Here is a 15,690-nt window from a genome sequence, read left to right as displayed (position 1 = left end):
CAAAAAAAATCAATATACAAGTGAAAACAGACACAAAAACACTTTGTAAAGACAAATCATTACAGGACTGCTGCAGGATATCTAGTGATACGCGCATGGTCTGAAGTATTTTTCGCTTGGATAGACTAAACAATTAAAGGATGATGCTGTACAATTATTAACCCCTTAACGCCCGCCGCACGACTATTTACGTCCGCAAAATGGCACGGACAGGCAGATGGGCGTATATATACGTCCTTGCCTTTCCGCGGGTCGGGGGTCCGATGCGGCTTACCTCGGGAGCGATCCGGGACAACGGCGCGGCTATTCGTTTATAGCCGCTCCGTCGCGATCGCTCCCCGGAGCTGAAGAACGGGGAGAACCGTATGTAAACACAGCTTCCCCGTGCTTCACTGTGGCGGCGCATCGATCGTGTCATCCCCATTATAGGGGAGACACAATTGATGACGTCAGTCCTACAGCCACACCCCCCTACTGTTGTAAACACACACTAGGTGAAGCCTAACACGTTCAGCGCCCCCTGTGGTTAACTCCCAAACTGCAACTGTCATTTTCACAATAAAGAATGCAATTTAAATGCATTTTTTGCTGTGAAAATTACAATGGTCCCAAAAATGTGTCAAAATTGTCCGAAGTGTCCGCCATAATGTCGCAGTCCCAAAAAAAATCGCTGATCGCCGCCATTAGTAGTACAAAAAAAATAATTAATAAAAATGCAATAAAAATATCCCCTATATTGTAAACGCTATCAATTTTGCGCAAACCAATCGATAAACGCTTATTGCGATTTTTTTTTACCAAAAAAAGGTAGAAGAATACGTATCGGCCTAAACTGAGGAAAACATTTTTTTTTATATATGTTTTTGGGGGATATTTATTACAGCAAAAAGTAAAAAATATTGAATTTTTTTCAAAATTGTCGCTCTATTTTTGTTTATAGCGCAAAAAAAAAAAACCGCAGAGGTGATCAAATACCACCAAAAGAAAGCTCTATTTGTGGGGAAAAAAGGACGCCAATTTTGTTTGGGAGCCACGTCGCACGACCGCGCAATTGTCTGTTAAAGCGACGCAGTGCCGAATCGCAAAACCTGGCCTGGGCATTTAGCTGCCTAAAGGTCCGGGGCTTAAGTGGTTAAATAAAATTCATGCTTTGGAAACGAGGATTTTTCATAGAACTTGTCCCAGAGGTGCAAGTGTATTATCATAATGCCAAAAAAACAGCAGTGCAGGAATATGTATTTTTATATGCTGTGACAGGCTAGTGCTATGTCATGATGTAAAAGGTAGTTCAGTTTGGCATGTAAGAAATCGCTGGGTCATGAAAGTTACTGCCGTCTCCAAGGGTTCTCAGCCATAAATACATGAAACTATAGCCCAGTACACACAGAGTTTTTTTTTTTTCGTTCAACCCAGTGGGCTGGACGAAAAAAAAATAAAGAGCTTGGGAGGAGATATTGTACTAACAATCCGATATTAGTACAGCGATCTACCCCGCTGAGCTATTGTGTTCTGACAGGGGGAGCCCACCCCACCATTCCCCTAACCCAAACCCCTCTCCCCGCGCTGATTGGATGTCAATCGGTAGACCTTTTTCAGTCATGCCCCTTCAACAGAAGGACTAGCACTAGCCTGTATTCAGCCTATGTCCCTTAACACCTGTTTTTAATAAAAATATGGTGTTTTGGGTTCTTTGTTAATTTGGATTTATATAGTGTCACCCATGTCCTTACACCCTTCTACACTTACTGTGGACAACAGTGCAGGACAGGATGTTGAATGTTAGCATACAACTGTAGCGCAAAAAAAAAAAAAAAAAAAACATAAAAAAATACATCAAAAATCCAAGCTTTCAATGCTCAATAGTCCATTGCCATTGTGCAGATATATTGCCCTGGGTGGCTAGAGACACAGCACCAAATTTTGGAGAATTTAAAGAAATCTTCACATATGTAATACAATGGCGATGAACTATTGCTCATCGGAAGTTTAGACATTAACTTTTTTGTTTTGTTTGCACTACATCATTGTTGTATTCTGAGTATGCATAGTGTGGTGGAAAGCACTGCTGAAGCTTAGTGGCATTCAAGGATTGTATTTACTATCACATTAATTATTATATTCACACTAAGATAAGTGCTGCGGTGACCGCTTATTTATATTACCAGCACCTTCAAAATATTAATGCTACTCACTTCCAGGACATTCATACAGATACAGGTTTTGATTTACTAAAACTTTTATTCTCTAGGGTGTTAGAATAAAAAATATATATAATGTTTGGGGGTTCTAATTAGAGGGAAGGAGATGGCAGTGAAAAAAGTGAAAAATTACACACTAGAACTGCTGTTTTACTTGTAATGCCAACGGCCACCACCAGATGGCGCCAGGTCACAAAAGGAAACTTGGGACTTCGCAAAGCCGCGGCCTCAATTACCGGGCCATCGCGCGGTGGGGGCGCACAGGATCCTGTGCCTCTGTGCGCCCCACCTCCCCTGCCGCGCGATGGTGGCGGCCGGTAATTGAGGCCGCGGCCTCAATTACCGGCGGGCGCCAGGTCACAATTTCTTGTCCCAATTGCGACCCGGCGCTCGGATTTTGTCGAGCCCTGGTATAAACTGTATGTAGCTGAGGTTTTGTGGATGCAAGACAAGGCCTTCCTGTGAGGTGATGAACTACTTTAAGAGCATTTGCCTGATTAGGCGCAGAATAAAGTAAAGCACCTGAAGGACCTTCCTCAAGAGGTTGTGGATTAGTAAAAGGAGGAGTACCTATCCCCAGGTGGGCAGGTCTCACAAAGTCATCAAGACATACTCTGGGGGTTATTTACGAAAGGCAAACACACTTTGCACTACAAGTGAAAACTACAAGTGCACTTGAAATTGCACTTGGAAGTGCAGTCACTGTAGATCTGAAATGATGGGAAGCTCTGCTGATTTTATTATCCAATTATGTGCAAGCTAAAATGTTGATTTTTATTCTCCTTGTATGTCCCCCTCGAAACTACAGCGACTGCACTTCCAAGTGCACTTTCAGTGCAATTTCAAGTGCACTTGTAGTGCAAAGTGGATTTGCCTTTAGTAAATAACCCCCTCTGTCTCCAGGGGAGGTACTTACAGCAGGAAACTTGGGGGATCCATCTGCTGACAATCCAGGGAGGCACAAGAGCCTCAAGCAATGATGATTGCCTGCCATGCAGGATCTAAGGTGCACCTAGGTGCTTGAACCTCTGAATCACTTCTTTTAGCACAGGGGCTGCCAGTTGAAAAGAAATAGTCCTGAAAGCATTATCCCTAAAGTGTAAATGTGCAAACAGGCAGGCTTCTAAGTGCAGAAGAGACATAATCTGTCTATTCTGCCCCACTAGCAAGAAACCAGAAAAAAGGGAATCAGTTTTCATCACTGCAGTAAATTATATTTAAAACAAATGTGCAAATGGGGTTACAGAATGTTCCTGAGCTCTTCAGGACAGAGCAGCTGTGAGATACATTTAAGACAGTGTGGTGCAACAATGCAAAAGCTCTTGTGCTTTAACCACTTGGGATCCGCGCTATGGACGAAAAACGTCCACAGCGCGGCTCTCAAGTGCCGAGTGGATGTCTTTGGAAGTCCTGTTGTCATTCCCCGGCGCATCACTCGGGAGCCGATGCTTGTGCCTGGCGGCCACGATGTCCGCCAGGTACCCGCGATCTGCGTTGACAGCAGGGACGTGCAGCTCTGTGTGTAAACACAGAGCTGCACGTCCTGTCAGGGAGAGAGGAGACTGATCTGTGTGCCTTGTACATAGGGACACAGCATCGGTCACCTCCCCCAGTCAGTCCCCTCCCCCCCACACAGTTAAAACACACCCAGGATACACATGTAACCCCTTCCTCACCCCCCAGTGTTAACCCATTCACTGCAAGTCACATTTATACAGTAATTAGCGCATTTTTATAGCACTGATCGCTGTATAAATGTGAATGGGCCCAAAATTGTGTCAAAAGTGTCCGATACGGCCGCCGCAATATCGCAGGCCTGACAAAAAAAAAAAAAATCACAGATCGCCGCCATTACTAGTAAAAAAAAAAAAATAATCATAAATCTATCCCCTATTTTGTAGGCGCTATAACTTTTGCGCAAACCAATCAATATACGCTTATTGCAATTTTTTTAACAAAAATATGTAGAAGAATACGTATCGGCCTAAACCGAGGGAAATTTTTATTTTTTAAAAAAAAAATTGGGATATTATTATAACAAAAAGAGAAAAATTGTGTTTTTTTCAAAATTTTCTGTATTTTTATGTTTATAGCGCAAAAAATAAAAATCGCAGAGATGATCAAATACCACCAAAAGAAAGCTCTCTTTGTGGGAAAAAAAAACAGAGTTAGTCTTACCGGAAACTCTGTTTCCAGGAGTCTTCCAGGACAGCCCTTGAGAGATGGAGCTCCTCCCTGGACAGGAAACACATCACCCCCAGCTCTTTAAAAGGCGGTCCCTCAGGCATCTGTTCAGTTTTAATCCAAGAACCGAAGGACGGAGCTGAAATACAGTTAATAACATATATACCATTTACATTATTCATGCATATATATATATATATATATATATATATATATACCTACCTCAAAGCATAGGGTGGGAACGTGCTGTCCTGGAAGACTCCTGGAAACAGAGTTTCCGGTAAGACTAACTCTGTTTTTCCCAAGGCGTCTTCCAGGACAGCCCTTGAGAGGATGAGCAAGCACTCACCAGTTTAGGGAGGGACTACTGCTTGGAGGACTTTTCTCCCAAAGGCCTGATCTTGATTACTCAAGACATCCAAACGATAGTGTCGAATGAATGTTGACATGCTTGACCACGTGGCGGCCTTACATATCTGCTCAGGGGTAGCGCCGGCTTTTTCTGCCCAGGACGTGGCTAACGCCCTTGTAGAATGTGCCTTCAAGCCTTGCGGAGGGTCCAGGTGCAGAGTTTTGTACCCTTCCAAGATGGCCATTTTGATCCACCTGGATATTGTCCCTTTTGAAGCTTGTTTTCCTTTTCGATTTCCGGAAAAAAGAACAAACAGGGCCTCTGATGTTCTAAACTCCTTAGTTGCATCTAGATAGGCAAGAAGGCATCTTCGGACGTCCAGCCGATGCAGCTGTTCTTCTTTGCTGTTTGCAGGTTTATTGCAAAAAGAGGGTAAAATAATGTCCTGACTCTTGTGAAAAGAAGAAGCGACCTTTGGAACAAAAGATTGGTCCGTTCTCAGAATGACCCGATCCTCCAATACCTGCATGTAAGGTTCTCTGATTGATAGAGCCTGGAGTTCGCTGACTCTGCGAGCTGTAGTCATTGCAATTAAGAAGACTGTCTTTAAAGTAATTAACCTTAGAGAAGCCTCTGATATCGGCTCAAAAGGCTCTCTAATAACTGCTTTCAACATAATGGAAAGATCCCATGTCGGTACTTTTCGGCATGGGGCCGGTCGTTGTTTAGCAACCGCCTTACAAAATCTGTTAATAAGTGGATCTTGCTGCAGTGAGCGTTGAACGTAAACTGATAAGGCCGCAATTTGAACTTTAATAGTACTTAAAGCCAATTTCTTGTCGATGCCTTCTTGTAAGAATTCTAAAATTGTTGGAGAATCGTATTCTCTCTTCCTATTCTCTTTCAGCCAGAGATTAAATTTTTTCCAGTGTTTCTGATAAATTGCTCTGGTATTTGGCTTGCGACTCTGCAACAGAGTTTTGATCACCCTGTCTGATAGACCCTTGGACTTCAGGATGTCTATTTCAGATACCAAGCCGCCAGATTAAAAAAGGTTGGGTTGGGGTGCTGGACCGGACCTTGAGACAGCAGATCCGGACTGCACGGCAACATCCAGGGTGGCCGATCTACTAAGGATAGTAGAAGTGAAAACCACGCCCTTTTCGGCCAAAAGGGGGCTATTAAAATGAGGGAAGTCTTCTCCATCTTGAATTTGGAGAGGACTCTCGGCAAAAGATGAAGTGGAGGGAAAGCATAGGTCAGGTTGAATGTCCAACTGTTCTGTAAGGCATCGACTGCTAGTGGCTGATCTCTTGGATTCAGAGAGAAGAAATTTGGTAGTTTGGCATTTTTCCTGTTTGCGAAAAGGTCGATTTCCGGAAGACCCCACTTGGTAACTATGTCTGCAAACACTGTCGGATCTAGAGACCACTCCTCTTGAGAGATCGACTGTCTGCTCAAAAAATCTGCTAGACCGTTCTGCGTACCTTTGAGATGAACGGCCGATAGAGACTCTAGATTCCCTTCTGCCCAAACAAACATTTCCTTGGCTATATTCATCAGGCTGGGGTTCCTGGTTCCCCCCTGCTTGTTCAGATACGCCACAGACGTGACGTTGTCCGACCTGATCTGCACATGCTGATGTTTTAGTTGGTCTTGAAATGCTGCCATGCCTTTTGCTACAGCTTTTAACTCTCTGTAATTTGATGAGCGCTTCTTTTCTAGGTGACTCCAAAGGCCTTGCGCCCATTGATCCCCTAGATGGGCTCCCCAGCCTTGATTGCTGGCGTCCGTCGTCAGTATGAGCACAACCGAGGGGTTCCACAACAGACCTCCTTTCAGATTGTTTTGGTTTCTCCACCACCAAAGTGCTTGTTTTGTTTTTTCTGAAAGAAACACTTTGTCCTCCAAGTCCTTTCCTAAAAGATTCTGTAAAAGGAATGACTGGAGCGGTCTTTGGTGAAACCTGGCCCATTTCACTGCTGGTATGGAGGCTGTCATGAGGCCTAAAACCGACATTATCTCCCTTACTGTTACAGGGAGATTTGTCTGTATTTGCGCTACTCGTTGAGTTATGTGATCGATTTTTTCTTGAGGAAGAAAGGTCTTCTGTTCTGTTGAATTTATTATATAGCCCAAAAACAGGATCTCCTGAGAGGGAATGAGGTTTGATTTCTCCTGGTTGATGATCCAACCTAACTGAGTCAACCACTGCTGGGCGACCACTAGGTCTGCCAGCAGTTTTTGCCTCGTCGGTGCTAAGAACAGTAAGTCGTCTAAGTATGGGACGACTGTTATGCCCTGGAGTCTTAGGGGGGCCAGTGTCTCCGCAAGAATCTTGGTAAAGATCCTCGGGGACGAGGAGAGGCCAAAGGGAAGAGCTTGACTCTGAAAATGATAAATTTTTTCTCTCACTTGAATGGCTATGCGGAGGAACTTTTGGGAGCTTTTCCTGATAGGAATATGAAGGTAGGCATCCTTCAAATCTATTTTTGCCATGAAACAATCTTTTTGAAGTAGATTTTTCACAGAATAGATCGATTCCATCCGGAACTTTTTGTATCGAATGGCCGTGTTCAAAGGTTTCAGGTTGAAGATCAGGCGGTACTTGCCTGACGGCTTCCGCACTAAAAAGACGTGCGAGTAAAAACCCTGACCCTCCTCTTGTTTGGGAACTGGTATGATGACCTTCTGATCTACAAGCTCTCCTATGAGATGTTGTAATGCCTGTGCTTTTGTCTGATTTTTTGCCAGTTGTGTAATCAAGAACCTTTTTGGTGGTGCTTGATCGAACTCCAGAGCATAACCCCTTTCTATGACTCCCCTGACAAAATTGTTGGAGGTCAGTTTTTTCCATTGTGGAAGGAAGTCCCCCAATCTTCCTCCCACTTGGATCCTGATATCACTGGGTTTTGGGATTTTTGTCAGGAGGGTTAACCTCTTGACCACCGCCCCATGTCAAAAAGACGTCCTCCTTTTTAAAGTTGAATATCTCGATAACGGCAGCAGCTGCTGCCACAACCGAGATATTCATCTTTTCAGGGGGCGGTGGTGTACACGATAACGGCGGTCTCCGCGGCGGATTCGCCGCGAGATCGCCGTTATCGGTGGCGGGAGAGGGCCCCCCCCCCCCTCCCGCCGCTCTCCCGCGCCCTCCGCCGCTTACCGGAGCCGTCGGTAGCGGCGGAGGGGATCCGATGTGTCCGGCAGCTGAGCGGGGACGGGACTGAAGGAGAAATCTCCTTCACCCGTCCTCCTAGCTCTGCTGGGCGGAAGTGACGTCAAAACGTCAGTCCCGCCCAGCCTCTTAAAGAAACATTTTTTTTTTTGTCATTTGAAAAAATGACATTTTTTTTTTTTAATTTTTTTTTTTGCATTTAAGTCTAATTATGAGATCTGAGGTCTTTTTGACCCCAGATCTCATATTTAAGAGGACCTGTCATGCTTTTTTCTATTACAAGGGATGTTTACATTCCTTGTAATAGGAATAAAAGTGATCAATTTTTTTTTTTTTTTTTTTTCAGTGTAAAAAATTATAAAACTAAATAAAAATAAATAAGAAAACCAAAAAAATTTTTTTTAAAGCGCCCCGTCCCGACGAGCTCGCGCGCAGAAGCAAACGCATACGCGAGTAGCGCCCGCATATGAAAACGGTATTCAAACCACACAAGTGAGGTATCGCCGCGATCGTTAGAGTGAGAGCAATAATTCTAGCCCTAGACCTACTCTGCAACTCAAAAAATGCAACCTGTAGAATTTTTTAAACGTCGCCTATCGAGATTTTTAAGGGTAAAAGTTTGACGCCATGACACGAGCGGGCGCAATTTTTAAGCGTGACATGTTGGGTATCATTTTACTCGGCGTAACATTATCTTTCACAATATATAAAAAAATTGGGCAAAATGTATTGTTGTCTTATTTTTTAATTCAAAAAAGTGATTTTTATCCAAAAAAAGTGCGCTTGTAAGACCGCTGCGCAAATACGGTGTGACAAAAAGTATTGCAATGACTGCCATTTTATTCCCTAGGATGTCTGCTAAAAAAAAATATATAATGTTTGGGGGTTCTGATTAATTTTCTAGCAAAAAAATTGTGATTTTCACATGAAGGAGAGAAGTGCCAGAATTTACCTGGTGGGCAAGTGGTTAAAGAGCACATTGGCTTTCTTTTTCCCCCCTTGCGTCGCCCAGGGTCTATTTGACTTCCCTTTTTCCTGATTTTTCTTTTGCCCTTTAAAGGGACGAAAAAACTTCTTGAAACCTGACTTTTTCTTGTCAGGAAAAGTCTTCTTTTTATCCGCAGTGCGTTCTAACGCTTCATCTAGCGGAGTGCCAAACAAAAAATTTCCTGAAAAAGGAACGCTGCAAAGGCGTAACTTAGAGGCAGTGTCTCCCGGCCAGGTTTTGAGCCAAAGAGTTCTCCTCGCAGCCACTGATAGAGAAGCTGCCCTGGCTGAAAGCTTTACCGATTCTGCCGAGGCATCGGCAATAAAGCCCACGGCTTTAAACAGCATGGGAAAGGATTTTAACAACTCTTCTCTAGACGTACCTGCTGTCAGGTGTTCCTGCAATTGTTTGAGCCAAAACTCTAAATTACGTGCTACACACGTGGTTGCTAATGCTGGCTTAAGGTTAGCCATGGCCGTGTCCCAGGATCTCTTGAGGATAACATCCCCTCTTTTATCCATAGGATCCGCTAAATGTCCCATGTCCTCGAACACGAGATCTGAGTGTTTAGATACCTTTGCTAGTGGGGCATCAAGTTTTGGAGATTGATTCCAGACCGCAGCAGGGTCCTCATCAAAGGGGAATCTCCTTTTTAAACCCCCTGAAAAGAAGGGCCTCTTGTCAGGTTCCTCCCATTCTTTCAGGACCAAGTCTGAAACTATTTTGTGCACTGGAAAAACCTTCTGTTTTTTCCTGCTTAACCCCTGATACATTTTATCATGGCGTGAAAGCGAAGCTTTTTCCTCCTTCAACTCCAATGTCTCATGAATAGCCCCAATTAGTTCATCTACCTCCTCCTGGGAGAGTTTGAATCTAGTAGGGGTGTGGGAGTCATCCTGAACATTTTCTTGCCCAGAATCTCCCTGGGAAGAATCTGCATCAGAATTATCAAGGGAAATCTCCTCATTCTCTACAGGATCACCTGTTCCTGATGCTACCAGAATTGGAGAGGTGGGCACCTCCTGCTGTCTAGCAGCTGAACCTGCAATCTGTGTGTCAGCAATTAGTTTTCTGAATGATTGAAAGGTGGCTTGCATTTCATCTTTAAATGAACCCAGAAATTTATTGAGTGGGGAATCTTCTTCGCTATTCACCACAGTAGCAATACAGGGACCCAATAAACTATTGGTATATCCAGAAGCAAGCCTTGCATTACATGTGGCACATTTCTTTTTATCCTTAGAAGGGTTTTTAACTTCCTTTGATTCTCTCTGATAGAAAAAACGAGAGAGAGAGAGAGAGAGAGAGAGCTACTTTTAGTGTTACTTATATGCAAGATCCCCCTCCTCCCCTGTTCTAAGGTGCCCACTGAGCTAAAATATAGGACTAACAGACCTATCTAGCTACCTTTAAATACAGGTGAAAACACAGGAAAAAAGGTTTTGGCACAGCCAGCCTACCTGTGAAGAGCCGGCGCCGGACTCCCCTTGTGCAGCGTCCATGCTGCTTCCCTGTATAGGCAGAGTATAGCCCACGCTTGCTGCCTTATATCGCGCCGACTCGGCCTTCCTTCGAATCCCGCGCCAAGAAACCGGAACCTGAGTTTCCGGCGCACAGTGATGACGCGCATCAGGCCCGGAGGTTACGCCCAGCAACTTCCGGGTCACGGCGTCCACCGTAAGGAGAGCTTCTCCCGCCTGTCAGACGCCGCCGCCATGCCCGCCATCACTGCCCACTCCCTCGCCGGGCACCGGAGGAACGAAGGAACGGGAAACTCCATGCACAAGCGGAGGGAACCCGTGGCCACAGAAATGGAGAGATTTTTAAGGTAGGGGAACAATCAGCCCAGCTGTCTTCCCCAGCCCTTTAGAGATGGATACTCTCCCTGATCCATCCCCCTGTAAAAAAGACGGTTCCTCGTGGTGACATGTCTCCTCCGTCTGAGGAAACACATAAAACTGAACAGATGCCTGAGGGACCGCCTTTTAAAGAGCTGGGGGTGATGTGTTTCCTGTCCAGGGAGGAGCTCCATCTCTCAAGGGCTGTCCTGGAAGATGCCTTGGGAAAATTATAAAAATATAATTTGGGTACAGTGTTGTATGACTGCGCAATTGTCATTCAAAATGCATCAGCGCTGAAAGCTGAAAATTGGTCTGGGCACGAAGGGGGTTTAAGTGCCCAGTAATGAAGTGGTTAAAATGCTTTTCTGTTCCATATTTCAGGGAGCCCTCATTGGATGATATTAGGACTACTTTCCGACTGACTTACGTACAAGGACTTAAAGTGGTTTTAATACCCAAGTCTACATGACTATTAAAGACGGTCTGCATTACAGGCAGTCCCTGAGTTACAAATGACCTACAAACGACTCACACTTGCAAATGGAGGGAAACAACAGGAAGGGAGAGGAAATCTACCCCATGGAAGGGAAATTCACTCCTGTAAAAGTTACCATGGGAAAAAGCTGCCTCCACTGAAGCGTTATCACCGATGCTTATTTCTGCAACAACGCAACATTTTCAAAATGCAATTGTCACAGGGACAGAATGTGAGGTGAAATCTTCTGGACAGGGGCACAGACAGCACAACAAACATCACAGGGGTGTTAACCCTTCTCTATGCTATTCAAAAAACTTAAAAATATTATTTTTGGCTGGAGTTACACTTAAATAATGTAACTTACATACAAATTCAACTTAAGAACAAACCTACAGACCCTATATTGTTTGTTATCCAGGGACTGTCTTTATTCCACTGCAGCAAAATTGCAATCTGTACTAAAAAAATAACTAGAATCTGATTAACCATTGTAAAAAAAAAATGCATTTTGTCCTTCAAACCTTTTGACGCATGTAGTTTATTATCCTCCATCAGGCTTGTATGAACACAGCGTGCTGAAGCTGGTAGTCCGTTTTCCTTATAATTTTTTATTTTTGTTGCAGAAAATCATTTTGATTTATAATTTTTTATTTTTGTTGCAGAAAATCATTTTGATTTAAAAAAAAAAAAAAAAAAAAACAGGGCACCAATATGCTCATTCTTTATGACAAATCCTACAGTCTATGGAATAACGTAACAAAATAAAAAAACACTACTTTTGTATTACCCGAACATTATTCTAAAAACATTGGTCTTGAACCCTCATCTCAACAGGATCTATTGAATTATTTCACATCTATCAGCTGTAGCCTGTCCTGCACAGAGAATTAATTAGAAACATATTCTACAATAGCGCCACAGGTTTTCAACGCACCAATCTGATATTGAGCTGTGAAGGTGAGCTATTTTAGACTGAAACTGCTATGCAAAATATTATGGACAGCTGTAGTTTGGAAACACAACAGAAAGTCAATGGGAAAACAAAGTCATTTAAAAAGAATGGTCCCACAGCTGAACCCTGTAAAAAGCAACAGACCAGATGCCGATAAAGCTTTCAGCTTCAAGCCCACTGGTTCTAATTCTACTTTAAAAACGCCATTTAAAAATACAGCAGTGCATAAAATGGAGCAATTGTTCCCTGCATAGGTGGAGAACACACATGATCAATGTTTTAATTATTATAACATGATTGGGATGAAAGGGAGAAGCCAAAAACCTCAAAGAAAATAGAACTCACAAAGCGATAACAGAATATTGATTAGGCATCAGAAAGAAATGCTCTATTTTATCCAACACAAGAACATTTTCCCAAGTCTCTAAAACATGTAGTTTAGTACGTACAAATGTAAGTAGAATATGAATACAGGATTTGACAGCAATAAATCTTCAGTGATGGATGTCATTGCTTATCTTTCCTTTCTACAAGAAAGCATCATTCACCTGGCATCACAGCAGGCAGATATGTACAGTATGAATTACAAATGTGATGGATCCATATTTAGCATTGCCAGTACCAAAGTGGATAAGACAATGGATGCACTTATCAAGTGTATAATCTGTTGCTGAATACAGTTAAAAGGCTTACCGTTAATTATCCAGCTTTAAATTACAATAAATCTGGTTTACCCTATTTTATATAAACTTCTCTAAGTACCATCCACATTATAGGAAAATACAATTTTCCTTCGGCTCTCTGTAAATGAGCATATGATGCACACACATAATAGTTAATTCCAATGCCTTGGATAAGTATAGCCAAAGCTGTTTTCCTCCTTCGTTGTGCACTCCTGTACCGCATTTTCAGCCAAAAGCAGGCTAAAGCCTGCTGTCGGCTGACATGACAGAGCCTGTCACCAGCTCTATGTACCTGAAGACCGAGAACTGAGCAATCAGAGGTATTTGATCGCGCAGTTCTCGATCTTGGAGCCGGCAGGGGATTGACTCTGCATCCACCGAGGTGAGTACAATTTTTTTTTTACCTAAACCCATACTTTCGTTTTTATTGTTAAATGTATCGGACAATTCTGTACTAATAGTTTTGCATACACATTACAACAAGGGCTGGTGCAAGGATTTTTGACAAAACCTAATTTTGCCACCCCCGACTCCACCCCCTTTGCCCTGCCCATGTATACCCCACCTTTTTAATGAAGCGCCCATCAAATGCAGTCTCACCAGCGCCCATTAAATGCAGCCTACCAGCGCCCATTAAATGCAGCCTACCAGTGCCCATTAAATGCAGCCTTTCAGTGCTCATCAATTAATGTTTGCTTGCTTCCATTTATTCAGGAGTCGGAACACAGACACAGTCCTCCACCGCCGCGCCACTGACAATATGTACGAATGGAGCGCCAGCTGCCTGCTGTGGCCAAGACTTATTTGCTTGCTGCAGAGAGAAGAGAGTAGGAACACCAGTGGCTGGGTGCCTTAGGCAGTAATGCGCCCTAGGCGGCAGCGTAGTTTGCCTAGTGGTAGCACCAGCCCCGATTACAACAAGACAAAGCTGACCACAGATGACTTGGGGGTAACACGTTGGCTAAAAAAAAAAAAACTATGGCCAGCCTTAACAATGAATTTCTCTTATTTGTGTTCTTTTGGTTTAGAAAATATATCACAGAGTGTTTGAAGTGCAAATAAAGTACCTCCTGATAATGCAAGATTTTTTGAGATGTCCCATGTCCTCAAAGCTTAGGGAAATGAGCAAAGATACACTAGAAATTGTATTTAACTTTGCCCTGACATACACTTCAAATACCCACTGTGTTCAAAGGTTCTCTATACCAAAGTTCTATGTGTGTACTATGCATAGTTTATTGCACACACGTATAAAAGTATGTGCCTTTCTTTGCTCTCTATCTCATATTTGCCATATATCTGGGTCAAGAAATCTTGGAAAAAACATTGTTTTTTAACTGCCAGTCACAAATGCTTTGCCCCCAAATGATTGTTCTGTGAAGATTATCCCAACTTAAAGCGGTTGTATACCCTTTTTTTAAACTTTTACCTACAGGTAAGCCTATAATAAGGCTTACCTGTAGGTATAGAGAATATCTCCTAAACCTCTACGGTTTAGGAGATATTCCCCTCGCAATGCGCCGCTGATTGCGGCGGCGCATGTGCAGGGGGGGTCCTCGGCTAAAGGGCCGGCCGCCGCCTGCCCTTGCCAGAATGAAATCTCGCGCGCGCATGCGCGGGAGTGACGACATCGCCGCTCCAGCCAATCACAGCACTGGAGCGTCGATACCCAGAAGACACGCCGGAGCAAGATGACGACATCTCGCTCGGCGTGGACCAGGTAAGTTCCCTACACCTCGTTTTAAGGTAAGTATTTCATAATAAGCTATTATGCGGTTCATACTAGCTCATTATGGCTTTAACTTTTCAGGTGTAAAAAAAACAAAAAAAACAAATGTGGGTATACAACCGCTTTAAAAAGACAACACAGCAGAGCAATGGGAGAAGATAAAGGCCTGCTTCGGGTAGTGCAAGAACAATGGAGGTCAAGACATGGGTGCATGCAGAAACAAGCACTTCTATAAATTAATCTATTTATCCTTTTATACTTATAGCAAACAAATACATTGTAGGAGTGAGAAAAGTATGAGGTTTAGAGGTCATTGGAGGAAATGCTGCATACAGTACTACATATAGGTTGAAAACCTGCGCTGAGAAAAACGTGGAGGGCTGCCAACACTGACCTTGTTCTGAAAAAACAAGTTATTTGTCAGTTATACTGATCCTTTGACTTGAAAATATTCTGAACTTTCTTTATATCAACACCTAGAAAGAGCAAGATGAAATTGTACCTTTATTGACAGAAAGGCTCTCAGGAGGGGTCCATAGAATATAACTTGTGAATCCGGGGAAAGTTCCAGCTCCACGTGCAGCTTATCCGGTGGAAGCTCTGAAGGATCTACTGCTGCTCTGCTAGAAGCAGTGGGAGAAGTGACTCTCTCTGATGTTCTCTTGCTAGGCCTCAGCATCGAAAGCATTGATTCCTCTATTTCTGATACTAGAAATGTGAGGGTAAGGATTGCATTTTAGGTTTTAGAAAGGCTGAACAAGGTCTGCCATGGCAAACACAAATCAAATTACTTAATTTCACAGTTTATAAAAATAAAAAAAATCAAGCTTACATGACTGCTTCAGCTGTTCATCAGCTTTTTGTGGATAAATTGGATGCCACATATAGTCGATGGTAAGCACTACAGATGGGACAGTCCAGCACTCCACCCAACCAGCCCTTAATGTACAAGAACAAAATACAGTAAATAACCAGTTAATAATACAAAAAAACAAGAAATATTTTCACATTGATCATTTCATTTCCCAGGAAGATTTACTACTATCATGTTCCTGTCACCTTGCACCCAACATTGGGCAAGGCACCAGACCCTAATTCTCCTGCTTA

The 15,690-nt window shown here is 43.2% G+C and overlaps 1 protein-coding gene across 1 annotated transcript in view; it reads right to left on the bottom strand.

The window, feature by feature from the left end:
- The window catches only part of KIAA1109 (KIAA1109 ortholog), a 393,986-nt gene that overhangs the window by 231,724 nt on the left and 146,572 nt on the right, over window positions 1–15,690 (bottom strand). Inside the window, 3 exon segments of the mRNA XM_040330387.1 lie at window positions 5,336–5,354; window positions 15,086–15,291; window positions 15,416–15,522. Of these exon segments, the coding sequence (XP_040186321.1) occupies window positions 5,336–5,354; window positions 15,086–15,291; window positions 15,416–15,522 (332 nt within the window).

The sequence above is a fragment of the Rana temporaria genome, chromosome 1, assembly GCF_905171775.1.
Source record: "Rana temporaria chromosome 1, aRanTem1.1, whole genome shotgun sequence".
In the NCBI taxonomy this organism is placed as follows: domain Eukaryota; kingdom Metazoa; phylum Chordata; class Amphibia; order Anura; family Ranidae; genus Rana; species Rana temporaria.
The sequence above is the reverse complement of the archived record's forward strand: the minus strand, read 5'-3'. Positions and strand labels throughout refer to the sequence as shown.